The sequence below is a fragment of the Hemitrygon akajei genome, chromosome 5 (genome assembly GCF_048418815.1).
Source record: "Hemitrygon akajei chromosome 5, sHemAka1.3, whole genome shotgun sequence".
NCBI lineage: Eukaryota > Metazoa > Chordata > Chondrichthyes > Myliobatiformes > Dasyatidae > Hemitrygon > Hemitrygon akajei.
The window spans coordinates 185,798,880-185,823,464 of NC_133128.1; the positions used below are offsets into that span (position 1 = coordinate 185,798,880).

The following is a 24,585-nucleotide window of genomic DNA, read 5'->3' on the forward strand; positions in this document are numbered from 1 at the left end:
TCATGGCTGATCCATTTCCCTCTCAACCCCAGTCTCCTGCCTTCACCCTGTATCCCTTCGTGCCCTGACCATTCCAGAATCTATCAATCTGCTGTAAATATACCCACTGACTTGGCCTCCAAAGCTTGGTATTGACTTTAAAACATACTTCTTTTAAATTTTTGGTGAAAACACTAAGTCTGTTAATCCTGATTATGCAATTATGAAATTTTAGTTACTGCACCACTGCCAGTTATTTGTTTGTTTTGTTTACTTAGGCAACTTTTAAAGGATGGATGGATATCATGTATGCTGCTATTGATTCGAGAGATGTAAGTGGATATTAATTAAATAAAGTTATGGATATCTAATCACCGTTCATTCAAAAATGATGTCTGATTGTTTAATATAATGGCCCTTAAAAAAATCCTAGAAATTAGTTGTAACTGTGGAATTTTATATTGTCCCTAATTTTCTTCATTATTTAAAGGGGTTCACTGATTGTAATAAACATTTTATTGCATGAAGTATCAGAATTATTGCATGCATTTCCGGTTGATACATCTCAGATGAATTACAAATAAAAGTGTATTTTGTTCATGTGAATTTTTAGTTGCTTTAAACATTAATGTAAGAGATCAGAATCAGGTTTAATATCACTGGCCTATGTTGTGGAATTTGTTGCTATATATATTTTAGAAGTTAAATGTTGCAAAAAGAAAGATAAAAAAACTAGTGAGGTAATGTTCATGGGTTCGATGTCCATTCAGAAATTGGATGGCAGAGGGGAAGAAGCTGTTCCCGAATCATTGAGTGTGCATCTTCAGGTTTCTGTACCTCCTCCCTGATGGTAGCAATGAGAAGAGGACATGTCCAGGGTAATGGGGATGGGGATCCTTAATGACAATGCCACCTTTTTGAGGCATTGCTCCTTGAAGATGTTGGGAAGACTGGTGCCCATGATAGAGTTGATTGAGTTCACAACTTTCTGCAGCTTATTTCAATCCTGTGCATTGAAGATATGTGAGATGTTTAGGAGATTCGATGTTTTTGAGATGAAGCAAGTTATATTACGTGTAAAATAGCTACAGCTGAGACCATGATTTCATGCAATAACTTGTTTTCTAACTTGACACAACTAATAACTTACCAAATTATAGAATCAGAACTGTGTAAAAGATGCTTGGACAATACATGGATAGGAAAGGTTTAAAAGGATATGGGCCAAAAGAAGGTAAATGGGATTAGCTAGGATGGGAATCTTGGTCAGAGAGTCATAGAACATTACAGCATAGAAATAGGCCCTTTGGCCCATCTAGTCAGTGCCAAAATATTAATCTGTCTAGTCCCATTAACCTGAAACTGGAGCATAGCCCTCCCATCCATGTTCCTATCCAAATTTCTCTTAAATATTGAAATTGAACCCGCATCTGCTACTTGCACTGGCAGCGTGTTCCACATTCCCACCATCCTCTGAGTGAAGAAGTTCCTCCTCGTGTTCCCTTTAAACTTTTCACTTTCTATCCTTCACCCATGACTTCTAATTCTAGTATCATCCAACCTCCATGGAAAAACCCTGCTTGCATTTAGCCAATCTATACCACTGTCAAATCTCCCCTCATTCTCCTTCGCTCTAGAGAATAAAGTCCCAACCTATTGAACCTTTCCTATAACTCAGATCCTCAAGTCCTAGCAATATCCTTGTAAATTTTCTCTGTATTCTTTCAATCTTATTAACATCTTTTTGAAGTAGGTGACAGTATTTCAAATTAGGCCTCACCAACATCTTGTTCAAATTCAACATAACATTCCAGCTCCTGTACTCAAGATTTATGAAGGCCAATGTGTCAAAAGCTCTCATTACACCCCCGTCTTCCTGCAGAATCACTTTGAAGAAATTATGGATCACTCCTCAGTGCCCTACCGCTCACCGTGTAAGTCCTACCCTGGTTGGTCCTCCCAAAGTGTAACAGCTCAAACTTGTCTGCATTAAATTCCATCTGCCATTTTTCAGCCTATCTTTTCAGTTGGTCTAGATCAGGCATGGGCAAACTACGGCCTGTGGGCCATATGCGGCCCGTTAAGCTTTTTAATCCGGCCCGCAGAACTTGATGAAATTATATTAATAAACCTTGTTAACACCTCAGATCCATCCTGAGAATCGCCACAACAAAACTAAATCCAGACTTTGATGCGCTGGCTAAAAAGGGAGACCAACAACACTGTTCCCACTGAAATTAAAAATAAGTTTCTTCATTGTGTTATGTAAAAAATGCATTTGAAAATATTTTTTTCAATAAGCCTTACATGTTACATGTCATTTCTGTTAAGTGATGGACATGAGTAGTGCGCAGGTGCACGTACGTTCTCAAAATAAAAAATGTGGTCCAGATCAAATAACGCGCTCCGCATACTGGCGCGCTGTCACTGTTCTGTCCTTGTGCTGGTCGTTGTTGAGTTTTGGCACAGGGGACAATTGAATAAGAAGGAGCAGGACAAGTAGACCTGCATCTCCTACCGTTTTTGAAATAAAGACAGTCAGGAGGAGAGTGATGATGATAATATCTTGAAGGATAACAGAATTTTCAGTGCTTTAAAATAATAACTGTTACTATTAAAAAAAGCTGTATTTTATTCATTTAATTTTCAGTGTTTTAAAAGTCATTTCAATAAATAGCTAAATACCATGGGACTTCAAAGACAGATATTTTGTTGTAATGCATTTGTTCATTTTCAATTGAAATTAAAGCACATGTTTTCTACATATCCCATGATATTTTATTTTCTCTTATGAGGTGTATTACCAAAACACTCCGTCCATCTGCTCCTGGTCCGGCCCCCCTGTCAAATTTTAGAACCCTTTGTGGCCCACAAGTCAAAAAGTTTGCCCACCCCTGGTCTAGATCCTATGGCTAACCATGATCGTCATCCTCACTGTCCACTACAGCCCCCAATCTTGGTGTCATCCCCAAATTTGATGATCCAGTTGACCACATTATCATCCAGATCATTATATAGATGAAAAACAACAAAAGACCCAGAAACGATTCCTGCAGCACTTCACTAGTCACAGGCCTCCAGTCAGAGAGGCAACCATCTACTACCACGTCAGCTACTCCCACAAAGCCAATGTCTAATCCATTTTACTACCTCATCTTGCATGCCAAGCAACTGAACTTTCTTGATGAACATCCCGTGCAGGACCTTGTCAAATGCCTTGCTGAAGCCCATGCCGTGCCTTGTCTTCATCAACTTCCCTGGTAACTTCCTCAACAAAGCCTTTAAGATTTGTTTGAAATGACCTACCACGTACAAATCCATGTTGACTATCCCTAATCTGCCCATGTTGATCCAAATACTAGTATATTCGGTCCCTTAGAATACTTTCTAATAACATACCTACTACAGATGTCAGACGTGCCAGCCCATCGTTTCCTGGCTTGTTCTTAGAGCCTTTCTTAACAATGGAAAGTTATCTATCTTCCAAATCTCTGGCACCTCACCAGTGGCTAAGGATGTTTTATCTATCTCTGCTAGCCTGTCTTTGGTTTTATAAAGCAGCCACCTTACTACTTATGCCTGTGTGCCTTTACCAAAACAATAAATAGTGATATTGGGAATATCTATGCTCCTTTGTGTTTTTAAATGTTTTCTTGTTATTTGGCAACTCAGTTAGTTGATTCTGTGAGGTAATGATTTTTTTTAGATTGTGGGAATCGAGGACTAGCATTGAAGGGCCTTGATTATTAATTCTGGGAACTGAGTTCACATCCCACCAGACAGCTAAGGAGTTAAAATGTGTGTAGCTAACCAAATCTGAAAATTGAAAAAAAACACACTATAATTAATAGAGACAATGAATTTATCCGATTAATACAAAAACCCCTTTGTGGTCTGATATCTGCCATCCTTGTATACTCAGGCTTTTTGTGACTTCAGACCTTCAATGCAATTGCATATTGGAAATGCCCAGCAAATTACTCAGTCCAAGGATAATTAATATGTATCGTGGATGTACCATGATATGCCGTGGGGAGTATTCTAACTGGCTGCATCACTATCTGGTATGGGGGGGGGTGGGGTCACTGCACAGGATCAAAATAAGCTGTAGAAAGTTATAAACTCAGTTGGCTTCATCATAGGCATTAAACTCTGTAGAATTCAGGGCATCTTCAAGGAGCAATGTCTCAAAAAAGGTGGAGTCCTTCATTAAGGACTCTCATCACTCAGGACAAGGCCTCTCCTCATTACTACCTTAGAGAGGAGGTACAGAAGCTTGAAGGCACACACTCAGTGATTCAGGAACAGCTTCTTCCCTTCCTCCATCCAATTTCCAAATGGACATTGAACCCATGAACACTACCTCACTACTTTTTTCTCTCTTTTTGCACTTTTTACTTAACTTATATATATTTACTGTAATTTACAATTTTTAATTACTATGTATTGCATTGTACTGCTGCCACAAAACAATGAATTTCACAACATATACTAGTGATGTTGTTCTGATTCTGAATAATAAAGTGTGGCCTTGCCAGTGATGGCCACGTTCATAAATACCAAGAAAACTAATTGTCGGTACAAGGAGGTTCTTGGCGTTATCATGTAGGTCTGCACCACTCCTGCTGTTGTAATTCACAGGCTTCTTCCATCCCTCTTTACAAGAGTATTCACCATTAATAAAAAAAAATTGCTTACTTTCCCTTGAAGATCATTATGCATCTTAACATAAGCCTTTAAACAGAATCAATGTTTTGAAAGATGATGCAGAATTGTTGTGTGTTTTCATTTTGAAATGTTGAGATGTTGGGGCGGCATGTTAGTGTCATGGTTTGCATGATGCTTTACTGTAGCGGTGGCCTGGGTTCAGTTCCTGCCACTGCCTATAAATAGTTTGCACATTCTCCCCGTGACCGTGCGTGTTTCCTCCGGGCGTTTTTATTAAATGGGAAGAATGTTCCACGTTTTGAGGAAGAGGACACAGCCCACATGCTTGTTATTTTTAATAGTTAACAGTCAGGAACAAGCTTACATGAACATTGGGCCTGCGGTTAAAATCAGGTGGAGTTGTACTTATTTCTCAACTTGCAATGGAAATCCAAAACTTAAAATTATAATCGTCCTTATTTCTACAAAGCTATGTTGTTAACTTGAATAAACATCTGGAGTGGCAGGGAAGTGTAGTGATTAGCATAATGGTTTACAATACAGGCAACCCAGGTTCAATTCCCACCGCTGCCTGTAAGGAGTTTGTATGTTCTCCCCGTGACCGTGTGGGTTTCCTCCAAGTGCTCTGGTTTCCTCCCACAGTCCAAAGACCTACTGGTTGGTAGGTTAGTTGGTCACTGTAAATTGTCCTGTGATTAGGCTGGCGGGCATGGCTTGAAGGGCAGGAAGGGCCTCTTCTGTGGTGTATATAAATTAATCAATCAATAAAAAGATATAAAATAATAAAAATAAAGAAATAAAATTCCCCTGATAACAGATTGGTGAACAGAATTTTCACCTCATATTAAAATAAAATTCATTCATCTAATGAAGGCTCTCACCCTGAAATGCCAGCTGTCATTTACTTCAATAGACGCTGAGCTCCTCCAGCATTTTGTGTGAATTACTCAAGATGTCCAGCATCTACTGAATCTTTTGTTACTCTTTTGTTGATCTTTAAAATAGAACTTTTGAGGGGTAGTTTTCTTGGAAGAAAAAGAACACGGAAGTATCCCTAGGAGCATGAAATACTGCTAAAATTTGTCGCAAGTGTTACTTGGTTCCCTCATGCTTAGTTGACACTTCTGACTGGATATCCAGTAGTGTCTTTGGTAAATTAAAACGAAACAATTTATCATTACAACTGAAGCCTCCAGCAACCCTCTTAGGACTGTTGGTCAGCTGTTGGTTGCTCAGTTTTGGCACTTAGATAAGTTACCTTACCTAAGGAAGGAAATACTTGCCTTAGAATGGGACACCACTGAGTTTTACTGGATAAAGGTTCTCAGATGAAAAGCCTACTGATGGCAAGGTCAAAGTGCAGGATGCAGATGAGGAAGAAGATCCACAAATAAACCCTTAAACTCAACTCCTCTCACTTTTATTTTTAAGAAAATAATAAAATTAGGATCAACACACGTGAAGTGCTGGATGGACTCATTGATCAGGCAGCATCAATGGAGAGAAATGAAGAGTCGATGTTTCAGACCAAGACCCTTAACTTCAAATACATATAATAATTGCCAACACATAAAGATCCAAGGGTTTGGTGATAAGCTTATCTGGAGCTTTGGATGAGATGAGAAAGCGGATATTGCCTTTATTTATAGTGGGGCTGCTGGAGGGAGAGAGGGATTTTGGGGTTCTGATGTTTCTATCTTTCATTCTTTGGGGTCTCTTGTGAAGAGCAAGATTTTCAGGTTGTTTATTGTATACATTCTCTGATATTAAATTGAACCATTTGAACCATTGAGAGTGTGGCTAAACTTATTGAGAGCTTATTTAACTCAACAAAAATATCTTTGAGACAATTGTGCTGCTCTGATAAGATGGGGAAGGATATATTGTGTCAATATAGTTTATCCCTTAGTTAGTAATACAGTCATTACTGGGAGAAAGTTTCTTGGGATTTTTGCTCTGCTTCATCAAAATCTCAATGTTAAAGTTGTTATATCTCTTTGACCTTAACCGTCCATATTCTCATAATGTTTACCTACCTCATTACCCTCTAAGAAGTTAATTATCTTGCAAGTATTGAGCTTTGTACAGTAAATCCTCAATGGCAATCCCATGTAAAATCTGCGCCCTTAATCTCCTTCCCAAAATCAATCCACGTCTATATATCTGGGCCCTCTTTTAAAATGCTTCTTGAGCACCTAGTCTAATGTATCCCTCTGTGGCCACTGTCAATATATTGGTGTCCATTCATGGTATTTAAATGTAAGGTATTACTGTATGAAATAAATCAAATCTTTAATTCAATTTGCTCTCAGGACCATTACATTATTACAAGGATAGCATGTTTATATATGTTGAGACTTTATAAAGCACTGCTGAGGCCTCTCATGGTGTATTGTAAGCAGGTTTGGGCCCCTTATCGTAGAAAGGGTGTGCTGAATCTGGAGAAAGTTCAAAGGAGGCTCACGAGAATGATTCCAGGTTTGAACGAGTTGTCATATGAAGATCATTTGATATCTCTGGGGCTGTATTCACTGGAATTTACAAGAATGACGGGTGACCTCATTGAAACCTGTCAAATGATGAAAGGGCTTGATAGAGTGGATGTGGAGAGGATGTTCCCTATGGTGCAGGGAGTCCAAGACCAGAGGACACCACCTCAGAATAGAGGGACATCCTTTTAGAATGAAGATGAGGAGAAATTTCTTTAGCTGGAGAGTGGTGAATCTGTGGAATTCATTGCCACAGGCAGCTGTGGAGGCTAAGTCTTTATGTATATTTAAGGCAGAGGTTAATAGATTCTTGATTGGTCAGGACATGATGGATACGGGGGGAAAGCACAGGAGATTGGGGCTGAGAGGAAAAAAATGGATCAGCCATGATGAAATGGTGGAGCAGAATCGTTAAGCCAAAAGGCCTAATTCTGCTCCTATATCTTACAGTCTTATATACGTATATTTTTAAAATTTCAAAGAATTTTGATGTTCCAAGTGGACCAAATTTATCAGTGTAAGTTCTTAACTTTTGCATCTGGACATCTTTAAAACAAACAAGGAAGTGAAGTAATTACTGAATTCCTTCAAGAGGTGATTCCTGCTGCTATGGGCTAGCAGGTACCCATGCAGATTCTCAATGGCAGTCCTGATTGGTTGAATAAAACTGCCATCCAAACACTGAATAAAATCGAGGACAGGAAAAGACAATAAAAGGAACTTGTAATGAAGTTCGAATATGCATGGCTGGAGTTTGAATAGAACAGAAATGAGTGTAAGAAAAATCTTCTTTAGGCCAGGGTTTAAAGAAAACTTTTGGTTTTCTCAGTTAACTTGGTAAATTTATTTTATTGCGATAAGGTGCAGAGTAGGCCCTTCCAGGCCTTTGAGCCTCGCTGTCCATTAATCCCCTGATTTAATCCTAGCCTAATCATGGGACAACCGGTACTGTGGGAGGAAACCAGAGCACCCAGAGAAGATCTGGGTGCTCCGGTTGTCCCGTTGTGGATAGTGTGGAGGGCTGTCAGAGTTTACAGCGGGACATTGATAGGATGCAAAACTGGGCTGAGAAGTGTCAGATGGATTTCAACACAGATAAGTGTGAGGTGGTTTCTTATGTAGTACATACGCATTACTTGAATTTTCAATTTTGATTAATCAATTGCAGTCACATATAGATAGACTCACTAAATTTATATAAGTTGTCTTCGGTCATTCTATACCATTACAAAGGAAACAACAAATCCTCATCATTGGTTTTCGGCAAACCCACAAGATGCCAAGCATCAATGAAACATCAAACAACAAGTCATCAAACCCCAGATATGAGTGAGGTGGTTCATTTTGGTAGGTCAAATATGAGGGCAGAATATAGTATTAATGGTAAGACTCTTGGCAGTGTGGAGGATCAGAGGGATCTTGAGGTCCGAGTCTATAGGACACAAAAGGCTGCTGTGCAGGTTGACTCTGTGGTTAAGAAAGCATACGGTGCATTGGCCTACATCAATCGTGGAATTGAGCTTAGGAGCTGAGAGGTATTGTTGCAGCTATATAGGACCCTGATCAGACCCCACTTGGAGTACTGTGCTCTGTTCTGGTCTCCTCACTTCAGCAAGGATGTGGAAACCATAAAAATGGTGCAGAGGGGATTTACAAGGATGTTGCCTGGATTGGGGAGCATGCCTTATGAGAATAGGTTGAGTGAACTCGTCCTTTTTTCCTTGGAGCATGGAGGTTGAGAGGTGACCTGATCAAGGTGTATAAGATGATGAGAGGCAATGATAGTGTGGATAGTCAGAGGCCTTTTCCCAGAGCTGAAATGGCTAGCATGAGAGAGCATAGTTTTAAGGTGCTTGGATGTAGGTACAGAGGAGATATCAGGGCTAAGCTTTTTACACATAGGGTGGTGAGTGCGTGGAATGGGCTGCTGGCGATGGTGGTGGAGGTGGATATGATAGGGTCTTTTAAGAGATTCCTGGACAGGTATATGGAGCTCAGAAAAATAGAGGGCTATGGGTAATCCTAGATAATTTCTACGGTAAGGATGTGTTCAGCACAGCTTTATGGGCCGAAGGGCCTGTATTGTGCTGTAGGTTTTCTATGTTTCTAAACTCACGCAGTCATGGGGAGGACGTACAAGCTTCTTACAGGCAGCGGCAGGAATTGAACCCGGGTTACTGGTACTGTAAAGTGTTGTGATAACCACTGTGCTTCTGTGCCACCCCAAAGAACACTGGGGTCCAATGGTCAGGGTCCATATGAAGTGGGGAAGCCCTCCTTCCAACTAGATATGATCAAGTAAGTGATGGATCAGGTGAGGGAGAAAACAATGGGACTGTAAAAGGTAGATTTTTTCTGAGGAAGTCAAAAGGAAGTAAGAAAGACCGGAGAGACAGAGTGAGAGAGGGAGAGAGATTAGAGCAAGTGCCAATATCAATTTAGTCATAATACATTTTAAGATATGATTCTGGGAGTTCTGAATTGTCTTTTAATACCACATATATCAATAAAACATTAATGTAATGAAAAACAAAGCGAATTGATTTTTTTGTTCCTGTTTGTAATCTTTGCCCTGAATGATATTTTTAGGTGAAGCAGCAGCCTGACTATGAATGCAATCTGTACATGTATTTTTACTTCGTCATTTTCATCATCTTTGGATCTTTCTTCACCTTGAACTTGTTTATTGGTGTCATTATTGACAACTTCAATCAACAGAAGAAAAAGATAAGTATTTTGACTGAAATTAAACTAATATGGCTAATTTGAATTTACCCTTAAAGTTGTGCTCATAAAGTGCCAATAATGCAGTAGATTTGTGCACTTCCCTCAAGGTCAGATCTGTCAAGTTACAGTGGACAACCACATGATGGGAAATATATGTGAAACTTCACATGTATCAATTGTAGAGTGTGTATTGCTTATTTTTATTCATCGGCTTTGACAGAAGCATTGCTTATCCTTAAAAGTAGCCTGATGTTTCATTGTTGTTTGGACTGTGAGAGTTTGTCTGGGTGACTGCATTATGGCATCTTTGGTGTCTCTTCTTCCCTCTTTCAATCTCACTATTTTTGGTCTTTTTTATTTCATTTCCATTTTTGTTGTTTACATTCTGCTTCAATTTGGTGATTTTTCACTATTTGGTGAAGCTGATTTGATGGTATATACAAGGTAAATGGTAGGACACTGAGGAGTGCAGTAGAACAGAGGGATCTGGGAATACAGATACAAAATTCCCTAAAAGTGGCGTCACAAGTAGATAGGGTCGTAAAGAGAGCTTTTGGTACATTGGCCTTTATAAATCAAAGTATTGAGTATAAGAGTTGGAATGTTATGGTGAGGTTATATAAGACATTGGTGAGGCCGAATTTGGAGAATTGTGAGCAGTTTTGGTCACCAAATTACAGGAAGGATATTAATAAGGTTGAAAGAGTGCAGAGAAGGTTTACAAGGATGTTGCCAGGACTTGAGAAACTAAGTGACAGAGAAAGGTTGAATAGGTTAGGACTTTATTTCCTGGAGCGTAGAAGAATGAGGGGAGACTTGATAGAGGTGTATAAAAGTATGATGGGTATAGATAGAGTGAATGCAAGCAGGCTTTTACCACTGAGGCTAGGGGAGAAAAAAAACAGAGGACATGGGTTAAGGGTGAAGGGGGAAAAGTTTAAAGGGAACATGGGGGGGGGCTTCTTCACACAGAGAGTGGAGGGAATGTGGAATGGTGAAGGGGGAAAAGTTTAAAGGGAACATGGGGGGGGGCTTCTTCACACAGAGAGTGGAGGGAATGTGGAATGAGCTGCCAGTTGAAGTGGTAAATGCGGGCTCACTTTTAACATTTAAGAAAAACTTGGACAGGAACATGGATGAGAGGGTATGGAGGGATATGGTCTAGGTGCAGGTCAGTGGGACTAGGTAGAAAAATGGTTCGGCACAGCGAAGAAGGACCGAAGGGCCTGTTTCTGTGCTGTAATGCTCTATGGTTCTACGTATCTGATTCTTTTTGTAACCCAAATAGGTGGTTTGCAGCTACAATTTGAACGAGGCCTGAATTTGGTTGTATTATTCCTCCTGTATGCTTACGCAAGCTCAACCTCAATGAGGCCCCACATACAGACAAGGAGCTATGTGCACCAAATGCATGACTCCCCAAGTGTATTAAGATAATTAATTCTAACAATATTAACGCCATCCAGTTTGGGCCAACAAGGGCAAAGGCAAGGGAATGAGTAGGGATAGTTTTGAGTAATTCAGAGCGGGTCAGAGCATTATAAAGGACTTTAGAGAAACTCATAAACACAAGAGATTCTGCAGATGCTGGAAATTCAAAGCAACACATACAAAATGCTGGAAGAGCTCAGCAGGCCAGGCAGCATTGATGAGAATGAATAAATAGTTGCTGTTTCAGGCCGAGACCCTTCTTCTGTACTGGAAAGGAAGGGAGAAGATGCCAGAACAAAAAGGTGGGGGGAGGGGAAGGCGGAAAACTGGAAGATGAATCCAGGTGGGTAGGAAAGATGGAAGGCTGGAGAGGAAGGAATCTGATAGGAGAGGAGGGTGGACTATAGGAGAAAGGGAAGGAGGAGGGGACCCAGGGAGAGATGATAGACAGAAAGGAAGAGAAAGAGGCCAGAATGTGGAATAGAAGAAGAGGAGGAGGGGGATGGAAACATATTTTTACCAGAATGAGAAATCGATATTCATGCCATCAGATTGGAGGCTACCCAGCCGGAATATAAGGTGTTGCTCCTCCACCTTGAGGATGGCCTCATCTTGGCAATAGACCGTAATGTCGGAACGGGAATGGGAATCAGAATTGAAATGTTTGGCCACCAGGAAGTTTGCTTATACAACATCAAACTCTTTGCTTTTCTTGGTACGAGCAAAGGATGACTGTAAAGTTCCTTGAACCATTTTCAGAGTGATTGCCAGACCTGTAAAGGAGGGAGGACGTTCTATTTGTTAGAAAAGCTTCTGCTCAATGTCCTTCATTTGCTGTGGAGGCCTGACTGGCTTAGGATCTTAGTGAGGGCGAGCTGCTTGGCCATTTACACCTCAGTCTGAAAATTAACATCGTGCTGACTTTGGGCATGAACCAAGTGACCAAGGAACCCCTAAACAGCCAATTTTCAATTGTCAGTAGTCTGATTTATGAAAGAGTAGTTGCCACCATAAACTTATATCGCTATTACTTATATCTGATCATTCACATGTTATGTTTTTATACTTTGTAGTTTAAGTATTTATTATTGCTCCGTTCTTCTCTCCTGGTTTCTAATTGTTTTATTTTGTATTTTGCATATGATTATTTTGTGTATGGTTATTTTGCATAGTGATATCTGCATATGGCCATTTTGCATATAGTTGTTTTGCATATGATTATTTTGCACATGATTATTTTTGCGTATGATTATTTTGCTTATTTTTCTCTGCTTCTGGTTCCTTGTTTTCAATGAAATGAGTCTTCATTAGACTGATGTATAATCTGTTTATCTGAATCTCTGTTGTTTCAGTGCAGTCTTCAATCTTCGAGCTTTATTCTCTGTTTACCTCTCTCCGCTCTTTTCTCGTGATCTATTTTTCCCTCTGCTTTCATGTGTTGTTTAGTTTTCTCTCCTCTTTCCAGTTCTGTGTTCTATGTGGCTGAAAGACAGTGACTGATTGCAGAATTCAGGGCAATGGCAGCAGGGAGAAGAAGTGTTGACAAGGGTAGCAACCACGAAGGACGCAATCACTAAGAAGCCGCCACATCCATTACACTGAAAAATATGATGCACTGAAAGATGCCCCACTTCCCTTGCAAGATCATGTTTTTTGATTGGCTCCCAAATACTGCATTATAACCAGGGCATTCTGTATGTATCTCCTTTCTTTTAATTCCAGCCAAAAATTATTGATTTTTGTAATCTTACTCAGTAATGTGATAAAATTGCAGGCATGTATAGAATCAGGGAAATTTTCTTTATTCATGTGGTCCAAGATTCTTTTTTCACAGGGTCCTCTTTGAGACAAAACTGTCAATTCACATGTTGTAGGCAGGTGATTCCTCTAGGAGGGTTGTTTCTGAGGTACTCAGCTGGGAAATCAGAACAGCCTCCTGCTTCTCCTCTTGGAGAGCCCACACCTACATCAGGACAAAGGTTAAAGTTAAAAATATTAATTGTTTAACTGCAACGAGTATTGAGACAGAACTAAAAGCTAATTGGGACTGATTTCCTTCAACATATTATCATTCAGGACATGAAATCGTTGTGGAAAGCTCAGTAGTATTTGCATTGTAGGCCTGGAATATCCCAAACTACATCTTCTCAGGTGTGATGTAGAAGTTAAAGATGCAAAGTATATTTATTATCAAAGTATGTTTTCAGTGTACATCCCTGAGATTCATCTTCCCACAAAACAAAGAAACACCATGGAACCCGTTCAAAGGAAAACATCAAACCCCCGACATGCAAGAACAAACACGCAAACAGCACTAAAGTATGAGCAGAAAACACAGAATATAAAACATCAAACCACGAGTCATCAATACAGTCCTGGAATATTCAGCTGAGTACAGCTCTATTTAGTCCAGTGACACCGACTGCAGACTGCAGTGCCATTTAGATGTGAATATAAAATTTGAGTACAAATTGTTGGAAGTGTAGAGAAATTGCAGTTATTCTGTGTACTAAGCATAGGTGGTCATGAAAGTAAGCTAGGGATCTCAATAGATAAATCTCAGTCATGAAAAGAATCAAGCTATATTGACATGACATTTGCATAGTAGGGGAATTAAGGGTTATAGGGAAAAGGCAGGTAGGTGGAGATGAGTCAATGGCCAGATCAGACATGATCTTATTGAATGACGGAGCAGGCTCAATGGGCCAGATGGCCTAGTCCTGCTCCTATTTCCTGTGTTTTATGATTAAATTACAAAATGAACATTGAAGAATCACTGGAAATGAATGTCAGCAGTTTCCTTGGAAGGAGTGTTGTGTGGTTATTAATCCAAATCAATCTAAGAAAATAGTTTGGTACTTGGACATTTTTTGTTTCATGTACTTCAGCGATCTCACACTTTTGATGTTTTCAAAGAAATGACATTTCTCACTACCATAACTAAAAAGACAGTTGTTTCATATGTAGTAGATATGCATTACTTGGATCCTTGATTTTGATTAATCATCTGCAGTCACATATAGATAGACTCAGTCACTAAATTTATGTAAGTTGTCTTCAGTCATTCTATACCATTACAAAGGAAACAACAAACCCACATCACTGGTTTTCAGCAAACCCACAAGATGCCAAGCATCAATGAAACAGCAAACAACAAGTCGTCAAACCCCAGATAAGAGTGAGGTGGTTCATTTTGGTAGGTCAAATATGATGGCAGAATATAGTATTAATGGTAAGACTCATATCAGTGTGGAGGATCAGAGGGATCTTGGGCTCCGAGTCCATAGTACACTCAAACCTACTGCGCAGGTTGACTCTGTGGTTAAGAAAGCATACATTGCATTGGCCTTCATCATTCATGGGATTGAGTTTAGGAGCCGAGAGGTAATGTTGCAGCTATATAGGACCTTGGTCAGACCCCACTTGGAGTACTGTGCTCAGTTCTGGTCCTCTCACTACAGAAAGGATGCGGGAAACCATAGAAATGGTGCGGAGGAGATCTACAAGGATGTTGCCTGGATTGGGGAGCATACCTAGTGAGAAAGGGTTGAGTGAACTTGGCCTTTTTTCCTTGGAGTGATGGAGGATAAGAGGTGACCTGATAGAGGTGTATATGATGATGAGAGGCATTGATCGTGTGGATAGTCAGAGGCTTTTTCTCAGGGCTGAACTGGCTAGCATGAGAAGGCACAGTTTTAAAGTGCTTGGAAATAGATGCAGAGGAGATGTCAGGGGTAAGTTTTTTACGCAGAGACTGGTGAGTGCGTGGAATGGGCTGCCGGTGATGGTGGTAGAGGCGAATACGATAGGGTCTTTTAAGAGACTCCTGGACGGGTATATGGAGCTCAGAAAAATAGAGGGCTATGGGTAACCCTAGGTAATTTCTTAGTTAAGGACATGTTTGGCACAGCTTTGTGGGCTATAGCATGGAGTTATGGAGACAGAAGTCTCATTATCACATAAATCTGCACACATCACGGTGGTCCTTCACCAGGAAAGTTTTCCTTTCCCATCGACTTTTGGTTCTGTAGAGAATCGCCAATTTACTGTATTAACATGGCGCATGTTCTGAACCTCATCACTGCACTAGTGATCTTTTCAATGGTACATCTGAACTCTAGCTCCATTGAGTCCAGATGCTTCCTAAGGTTGCGCTAAGGGGTCAGATACATTTTGTGCCTGATCCCTTCACATTACACCAGCTATTGCTGGTGCATCTAACATGGTTCCATTTATTTGATCGAGCTGCCAACCTTAATTATAAAGGTAAGTCTCACTAAATATTTTGCTTGCTTTGATTCATTATAGAATTATATTTTTGATTAATCAAATATTTAGAAATAACTTTTCAATATATTTTAATCAATTTATTTTTTCCCAAAATATACCTAATTATTAAAGGCATTTATTAACAATATGTCAGGGCTTAGAAATGGTAGGTCTGAGATGGGGGCAAGTCTGCAGGGTGTGTCATCTAGAGTCCTTGTCATCACTGCTCCACTTATTGCTCAGTTAGTAGAGTGAAGACCTCGTGCTTACTGGGAATCGTGTTAAAGGGTTGAAGCCCTTTCAGGTCTCGTTAGAAATGGGCAGATTGAGGGCTCAAAGGGGCGCAAGGGCCCATTCCAAGCTGTATCTCAATAAATAAAAAATAAATTATCTTAATTTACTGAACCACATAGCAACAAGACAAATTTAACATATTCAATGTTGATAAATAAACTTTATAGAAACAAATGTCAATGTTAATGTAAAACAAATTAAATTATACAAATTAATGTTAAAAACCTGTCCTCAAGGACAGTAGGAATTCCTTATACTATGAACAATGTTTTCACCATGCACCTCCCTGAGGCTTTGTGGTCTTTTTCAATTCAGACCCAGGTGAATCTTGGAAGGAGCATCGCCAGAAACTGCACTAGGCAAATCAGTGATATTTATCAAATTGTTTCTCTAAAACCATTGGGCAGTAAGTCTAAGATTGGGCCAAAACTTTGAAGTACAAAAAGTGCAGAAGTTAGCAAAGTTCTATAAACTCCAATATAAGTTGGAAAAAAGGGAAAAGTAAACTTTCATAACTTTCAAATTTGTATTTACAACCTATAAATATAGTTATGTAAAATATTTATGCTTTTGATGCAGCAATCTCTTTGTAATATAGTTCAAATAATCTGATGTTTATTGAGCTAGAACAGGGGATCCCAATCTGGAGTCCATGATATAAAAAATGTTTGGGAACCCCTGGTCTAGAAGGCCATGGAAGCCTGACTGAATGTTGTAAAATTAGCATGCGTTTGGCTATGAATGTGATTATAACCAGTATGATTTTGTCATTTTACCTTGGAGGTCAAGATATTTTCATGACTGAAGAACAAAAGAAATATTATAATGCAATGAAGAAGCTAGGATCCAAGAAGCCACAGAAACCTATACCAAGGCCCTTGGTAAGAGCCACAAATTTAGCACAGATCAAGAGCAATTCTACAATTTTCACTATAATACTGAACTTAACAGTGTAAATAGAGGTATGAGCAATTGGAATCAAACAGGCAGGAAGTAGGTGACAGGGACAGGAGGAAGAAGTGATGAGGCTGGAGGAGAAAGAGCCACCATTTTGATGGCAGCAATCATCATTAATCTCCAAGAGACCATAATCTTGTCATAGGGTTTGGAGGTTTGTATGCCTCAGTGACTCAAAGAGCTATGTTGGGTGGAGACTGAGCCTTGTGCTTTGGCTCTTGGCAGGGTTACCCATGCCAAACAGTTCAAACGGTAGAGGCCAGACTAAGAGTGGTCCACCGGTCCTCCAAGTTTGGGGGTCCAGCTGAAAATTTTAGGGGACTTTGTGAGTGTATGTGTGAGAGAGAGAGGGAGAGAGAGAAAGAGAGGGGAAGAGGCACAGGTGGGATTGTTTCATGAGATATAATCATTTTATTTAGAAACCTACCTGTGGTGGGTTCACAGCATCTAAATTGGGGCTTAGTCACTATTGAAACAGTCTCCAAAAGCACTGTGAGAATCTGTGCTTACACACATGACATGCTATCTGACATCCAGAGACCTAATCTGACGACGTCTAAAACGGTGTACACAATGGAAAAATATGAGATGATATATTATGACAGACTGAACAAACATTGAGTATTTTTTAAAATGGTAAGTGATAATGATTTGTTGATGCTGAAAGAGTCCTGAACATCCTTGAGGGCAATGAAATCTAACATGCAGATGTAGCAGGCGACTAGGAAGATGAATGATACATGGTCTTTAATGTGAGAGAATTTAAGTACAAGATTAAAGATATCATACAGTAATTATATGGGTACAATATGACGAGATGGGAAACATTATGTACAATTTTGCTTTTCTTTCTGGGAAAAGGATATACTGATTGTAGAGGGAGTGGTGAGGTGGAGATATGTCTCTACCAAAGGAGATCCAAGGTGTTCCTTTCCTTCACTAGCCTGCAAGGTATAGCACCTGCTTAGCACCTCTTCCCCCACACTCAAGGTCAGCTGGTGTTGGATAGTCGTATGAGCAGCTGATGCATATCACAAGTCCTGGTTATGTGACCAATCTCGCCAGGCAAAAAATCTCTGAGAAGTTTTGATACTGGCTGGGGTCACCCATCTTGTAAAGACACTGCCCAGAAGAAGGCAATGTCAAACCATTTCTGTAGACAAATTTGCCAAGCGCTTTCATGGTCAAAGACCATGATTGCCCACATCATACAACACAGCACATGATGATGATGAGAGGAAGTGCAGTAAAGATATGCCAACCTAGTTCCTCGGATGACAGGTCTGTCAAATGAAGAGAGAACGAATTGACTATTTCAGCAAAATAACAGATGATCTCAATGAAATAAATAACTTCCTTGGAAGGTGTGATAGGATAGATATGGGGAAGATGTTTTCCTTGGCTGAGGAATCTAGAATTATGGATCATAATTTCAACATAAGGTTTAGGCCTTTTAGGATCGAGGTAATAATTCTTCACTCAGAAGGTTATATAATATGAGCAATTTCTACCCTGGAGACTTGTGGAGACTTGTTCATTGATTTTAGATGGCTGGATACTGAAGTACTCGAGAGATATGGTGATGAGAGAAGACAATAATTTCTGAAGTAGAAAATTGGCCATGATTTTATTGAGTATTGGAACAAGCTTGAGGAGATTTTTGCTTTTTCTGTTCTTTCTGCTTTTCTAGCTAGAGCAGAACTTCATTTTTCTATGATGCATGTCTTTCCCTACTTATTAAGAAAACTAGCTTGGATATGTTGAAAAACATATTTTTGCAGGTGGCACCATTAGTAACTAATATATCTGATACTGTTTGTTTTATAGAACAAGATTCAAGGCATGGTGTTTGATTTCGTAACCCAGCAAGTTTTTGATATCAGCATCATGATTCTCATTTGCCTTAACATGGTCACCATGATGGTAGAGACTGATGAGCAAAGTAAAGAGATGGATAACATCTTATATTGGATCAACATGGTTTTCATAGTCCTGTTCACGAGTGAATGCGTGCTTAAACTGACTGCGCTTCGCTACTATTACTTTACAATTGGCTGGAATACTTTTGACTTTGTAGTCGTCATTCTTTCTATTGTAGGTAAGAACCTTATAAGGCTTAAGTCCCTGTTCAAAAAGTGTAATTTCTTTTGTTTTTTGTCTTTGAACTTGAACATAATGGCTTTGCTGTTTGACTAAATCTTAAGAATTACAGCTATTTTGTGAAAGGTATTTAGCAGCAAAATTATTCAACAAAACTTGACAAGTACTTGCATTAAGTTCAAAAGCTTATAAGATACTGTGAAACAATGTGAAACTGTAAGTGATTATTTGTCTGATGTAGATTCCAAATAGAATAGAGGTTTTGTAATATTTTCAGTGTAAAAAGCATTAAGAAATATTAACAATATTTAAAATCGAGTTTTTTTAACCATTTGTTTTATAATAGGATGCAGGTGTTGATATTTTTATATTTGTCTAGTTAGGATCACAGAAACAGGCCCTTCAGCCCATCTAGTCCATGCTGAACCATTTAAACTGCCTACTCCCATCGATCTGCACTAGAACCATAGCCTTCCATCCATGTACAAGTTGTTTATTGTTATTTAACTATATACACATCTATAATGTCTATAAACCATATCACGTACTATATATAGAAATGAGAAAAAGTTTCTTTGAGCCAGAGTGTAAAGCACAGTAGTACACATAACACACAATAACTTATGATAGTAAGGATAAAATCTACAGTTGAATCACACGTAAATAACGAATGAAAGTGCATTAATATTCATATTGTAAGGTACAGAAGAGATGAACCAGTGACACTTCAAATACAATGTGGCAGGGATTTCAGAAGCCTAATGGCCCGGGGGAAGATCTGTTTCTCATCTTGACCGTTCTTGTTTTTATGCTTCAGACCCACCTGCCTGATGGTAGAAAGTCAAAGAGGATGCGGGATGGATGGGTGGGATCCTTAATAATACTAAGCTCTGCATACGCAGTGCTCCTGTTAAATGTCCCTGATGGATGGTAGGGAGACCCCTATGATCCTCTCAGGGTTTTCACAGTCCTTTGTAGGGACTTCTGGTCCGATGCCTGGCCGCTCCCGAACCAGATGGAGATGCAGCTGGTCGGGCATTCTCAATGGTGATCTTATCGTAATCCAAGCCTCTCTTAAATGTTGAAATCAAGCTCGCGTCCACCACTTGTGCTGGCAGTTCACTCCACACTCTCATGATCCTCTGAGTGAAGAATTTCCTCTCATTTTCCCTTTAAACTTCTCAGCTTTCACCCTAAACCCTCTGGTTGTAGCGCCACCCAATCTCAGTGGGAAAAGCTTGCTTGTATTTATCCTATCTATACCCCTCATAATTCTGTAAACCTCCTCTCAATCTTTTACGTTCCAAGGAATGAAGTCCTAACCTATTCAATTTTCCATTATAACTCAGGTCCTCCAGTCCCGGCAACATCCTTGTAAATTTTCTGTGTACTCTTTCAATCTTATTTACATCTCTGCTGTCAGGTGACCAAAACTTCACACAATATTCCAAATTAGGTCTCACCAATGTCTTATGCAAATTCAATTTCATTTACGGTAGTTAAAAAGATCTAGGTATTACGGTTTGCTAAATTGTGGTGTATAACTGCAGTGCTCAGAAAAATTCATAGATCTCACACAAACCTTTGGTTTTATAAACTGTCATAAATGAGAATAGCTGAGGAACCATTAAAGAAGAGGGTTTCTCTCTGGGTGCTCCAGTTTCCTCCCACAGTCCAAAGATATACTGGTTGGTAGGTTAATTGATCATTGAAATTTGTCGTGTTATTACACCAGGATTAAAAGGGAGGGTTGCTGGGTAGCATGGCTCAAAGGGCCAGAACGGTCTATTCTGTGCTGTATCTTAATAAATAAATAAACAAACAAACAACTTCTAAGTTTTCATATGTGATAAAGATGATAAAATACAATGAAAATTGGACCAAGACAGCAAGATATTTCTATATTATAAGGTTATGTAATAGTCCTGATACTGATTCTTCTCATTTGTGATATTTTCTCAATCTTTCAATGTTGTGGTCTTAACGTTATATGAAATATATAGTGTATGTGTTACTACACAAAATAATTGGTAAAATCTAAATAATTTGTATTTTCTTTCCTCCAGGCATGTTCTTAGCTGACATCATTGAAAAATACTTTGTGTCGCCAACCTTGTTTAGAGTGATCCGGCTTGCCAGAATTGGCCGTATCTTGCGTTTAATCAAGGGTGCTAAGGGAATCCGCACACTGCTGTTTGCACTGATGATGTCCCTTCCTGCCTTGTTCAACATTGGTCTATTGCTCTTCTTAGTCATGTTCATTTATGCCATATTTGGGATGTCTAATTTTGCTTATGTGAAGAAGGAATCCGGCATTGATGATATGTTCAACTTTGAAACTTTTGGGAACAGCATGATCTGCTTGTTTCAGATCACCACTTCTGCTGGCTGGGATGGGTTACTGGCTCCAATTTTAAACAGTGGGCCACCAGACTGTGATCCAACAAAAGATAACCCAGGCAGCCCTATCAAAGGAGATTGTGGTAATCCGTCAGTTGCTATTCTATTCTTTGTTAGTTACATTATAATATCTTTCTTAATTGTCATAAATATGTACATTGCTATTATTTTGGAGAATTTCAGTGTTGCTACAGAGGAAAGTGCTGAACCACTGAGTGAAGACGACTTTGAGATGTTTTATGAAGTTTGGGAAAAGTTTGATCCAGATGCAACTCAGTTTATGGAGTATGGTAAATTGCATGATTTTGCGGATGCCTTGGAACCACCACTTCGTGTGGCAAAGCCCAACAAAATACAACTCATTGCGATGGATTTGCCCATGGTCAGTGGAGACAGAATTCACTGCCTTGATATCTTGTTCGCCTTTACAAAGCGTGTGCTGGGTGAGGGCGGAGAAATGGATGCTCTTCGACAGCAGATGGAAGAACGCTTTATGGCATCTAATCCATCCAAGATATCCTATGAGCCTATCACAACCACTCTGCGACGTAAGCAGGAGCACATGTCTGCAACTATCATTCAAAGAGCTTTCAGGCGATACCTGATCAGGCGAACTCTGAAGCAAGCATCTTTCATGCTCAAAGAGAAAGGGAAAACGAGCGAGCTTTTACCAGGCAAAGAAGAGATGGTGATAGATAAATTCAATGAAACCTCCACGACAGACAAAACTGATATGACTCCTTCCACCACATCCCCACCATCCTATGATAGTGTAACAAAACCAGACAGAACCAGGGAAGAGAAAGAAAAAGAAGACAGAGGCAAAGATATAAGGGATTATAGAAAGTAAAATGCAAACAAATCAAAAAGGATCCACTTTGTATGACATTGTTTACAGCTTTTAAGTGTGACTCAACCGTATCAACAGACTCCACTTGGAGATCTATGCCAAACAAACGATTAGTATATAATGAGGTCACTGACCCTCACCAGAAGCCGGTGACTCTGTATAGTGGGGCGAGGGGGGTGGTATGGTTGGAGAGTCAGCAAGTGGAATAGGAGGTTACTGTTTTCACTACTGGTTGACACTGCTGAAGAGGAAAGTCTAAATAGCTCCTAAGACTGGAGGAACAAGACAAAGGGACCAGAAAATTTTACATATTTGTGTGTCATTTCTTGTGTAATACTAGTGTGTTTTATCTATATATTTTGCATTCCTGTTGCCACAGTTCCACCGTTTATACCAGGCCCATAGCAATTCACACATTATTTTATAATTCATAAGTTATATATTATATGTGACTATTTTTCTAAATGGGGGGGTGGGCCTTTATGTTTTTGGGAAGAAGTTTCACGCACTACTTTTAAGGTAAGTGGATCACCCCAGAAGTTTAGGAGAACGTGTTTGACATGGACAAAAATAAAGTCTTGCATGGAAGCATGTTGCACTTGTTCATGGTGCATGAGGAATCATTAACCCACAAATCCAACAAAATATTTTATATCTATTTAGTGTTTCAGGGTGGCCCTGATGTCCAAGGTGCTTTACTAAATGTGTTGTGTTATATTTGAACAGTTCTCATATGTGCCTGTTAGTTCTTTATAACCCCTAAACTGAGAGTTGATGGGTATTTTTATGTGGGACATTTACAAACAACTCTCAGCAGCTGCAATTTTAGTGTAAGTTCTAAAAGACACAGTTACTATTCCTTTTGTACTGCCATGGGTGGATAGAAACAAGGAGACCGAGAAAGGATCTGCCCGACAAAACTGAATTGACCAAAACTGTACAAAACTGCTCTGCTTTATCCTGCAGTATTGTTTAGGCATCTTCAGCTCTCACTAAGATTGACATTGCACAAGACAAAGAAATCCCTCTGTGATGTAAATAGTTACTTCACATTGTGGTGCATATTTGAGCAAATATTTATCTCGGCACAGCATTCAATGCGTCAAATATGCATCACATTAAGTCTAGTTAGCAAGCTTTTGCCGGATGTATTCTGTATCATTATATATAGTTTGGATACTGTCACTGGTGCATGTTTATTGCTTTCGCTGCTCTACACTGTTCCTTCCACTGCCCAGAAGTGATTGAAATGTGAGAAGACATAAGCCAGTGATAAACTGAGAACTTGCTCAGTAAGAACTCACTCCTCCTAGTTTACAGTGAACGAAGAAGCATTTTTATTCTTGAGTTTCTAGATTCAATTGTATGCTGTATGACCACACTCTTACGGAATATGTTGCAGATTGCTTGAAATGCTCATAATGTGGTTGAATTTTATAAAGAGAATATAAATATTGTAAAAATTCATTTTATTTTACTTTTCAGCGTTTGTACATATAAAATGTTAATGAGAATGATTTCAGGTCAAAACTACAGACACTTTTTTTTACATTGATCCATAGCACTTTTTCATCAGTGAACTTCCCAAAAGAGAAAGAACAGAAAATTTTAGTTTACTTTTTAACAAAATGCACACATTTTCAGTATAGCAAAAATTAATTTGTGCAAAGTTTGGACCACGATTCACTTCTTTCTGCAAAGTGATATCCAGAAATACAACGAGAGGTAAACATTATTCAGACCTAAGCACTGCCTGTCTCGAAGGTGTCAGGGAAGGAATCCTTGATCCTTTGTACTGTCCTTTTTGGACACCTTTTTGTCTTGTGACATAATTAATGCTGCACTAGAATGGCTTGAAGTGAAAATGGGTCCACAGTTTACTTCCACAAGAACAAAGTTGATATTCTTTACTCACACCCAGGTTTTTTTTGTGTTTTCTTACACAAAGAGAATTTAAATGTAAACTCCTTATATTAAGCCTATTGACTTGTAGCGTTATAGTGAACTGCATGCAGGATAATGCTAATATTACCGTAAATAAATGGTAAGACTTCATTACAGAAACAAGCTAAGAGAATAAATAATTTTTTTTAACTGTACGTAATGACTGACTCTCTGTGTGGATTTTTTTTTGGTTTGGTTGTCTTGCACATGTGTCCATTGTGTTGTACAAAGAAAATCTTAAGAATCTACCTACAAACTGTTATTGGAAGATTCAGAAACCTGCTCTAATGTATTCTTTGGTTGGTAATATATTCATAATGTATTACATATTCAGTGCATTTCGGAAACCTTTATCTGGGTTTGCTCCCTTTGGTATTGGATTATTGCATAAAATGTTTAGTGCATTCTATTTGTTTAAGTAGATGCTACTTTTTTATAATATTGTAACTATATATCCAATTTATTTGCACAAATTAT

At 39.1% G+C, this 24,585-nt stretch overlaps 1 protein-coding gene and 1 long non-coding RNA gene across 6 annotated transcripts in view; one reads left to right on the forward strand and one right to left on the reverse strand.

The window, feature by feature from the left end:
* The window catches only part of scn1laa (sodium channel, voltage-gated, type I-like, alpha), a 222,323-nt gene extending 198,060 nt beyond the window's left edge, over positions 1 to 24,263 (forward strand). For all 5 annotated transcript variants that reach the window (XM_073047435.1, XM_073047434.1, XM_073047436.1 and 2 more), the window contains exons 23-27: positions 258 to 311; positions 9,726 to 9,863; positions 16,634 to 16,738; positions 18,642 to 18,912; positions 20,981 to 24,263. In XM_073047435.1, coding sequence (XP_072903536.1) covers positions 258 to 311; positions 9,726 to 9,863; positions 16,634 to 16,738; positions 18,642 to 18,912; positions 20,981 to 22,164 — 1,752 coding nt within the window. In that variant the 3' untranslated portion in view covers positions 22,165 to 24,263. The remainder of the gene's footprint in view (positions 1 to 257; positions 312 to 9,725; positions 9,864 to 16,633; positions 16,739 to 18,641; positions 18,913 to 20,980) is intronic.
* Positions 13,113 to 24,585, reverse strand: part of LOC140728552 (uncharacterized) — a 60,414-nt gene continuing 48,941 nt past the window's right edge. Inside the window, exon 3 of the long non-coding RNA XR_012099106.1 lies at positions 13,113 to 13,257. This is a non-coding gene — a long non-coding RNA (uncharacterized lncRNA). The remainder of the gene's footprint in view (positions 13,258 to 24,585) is intronic.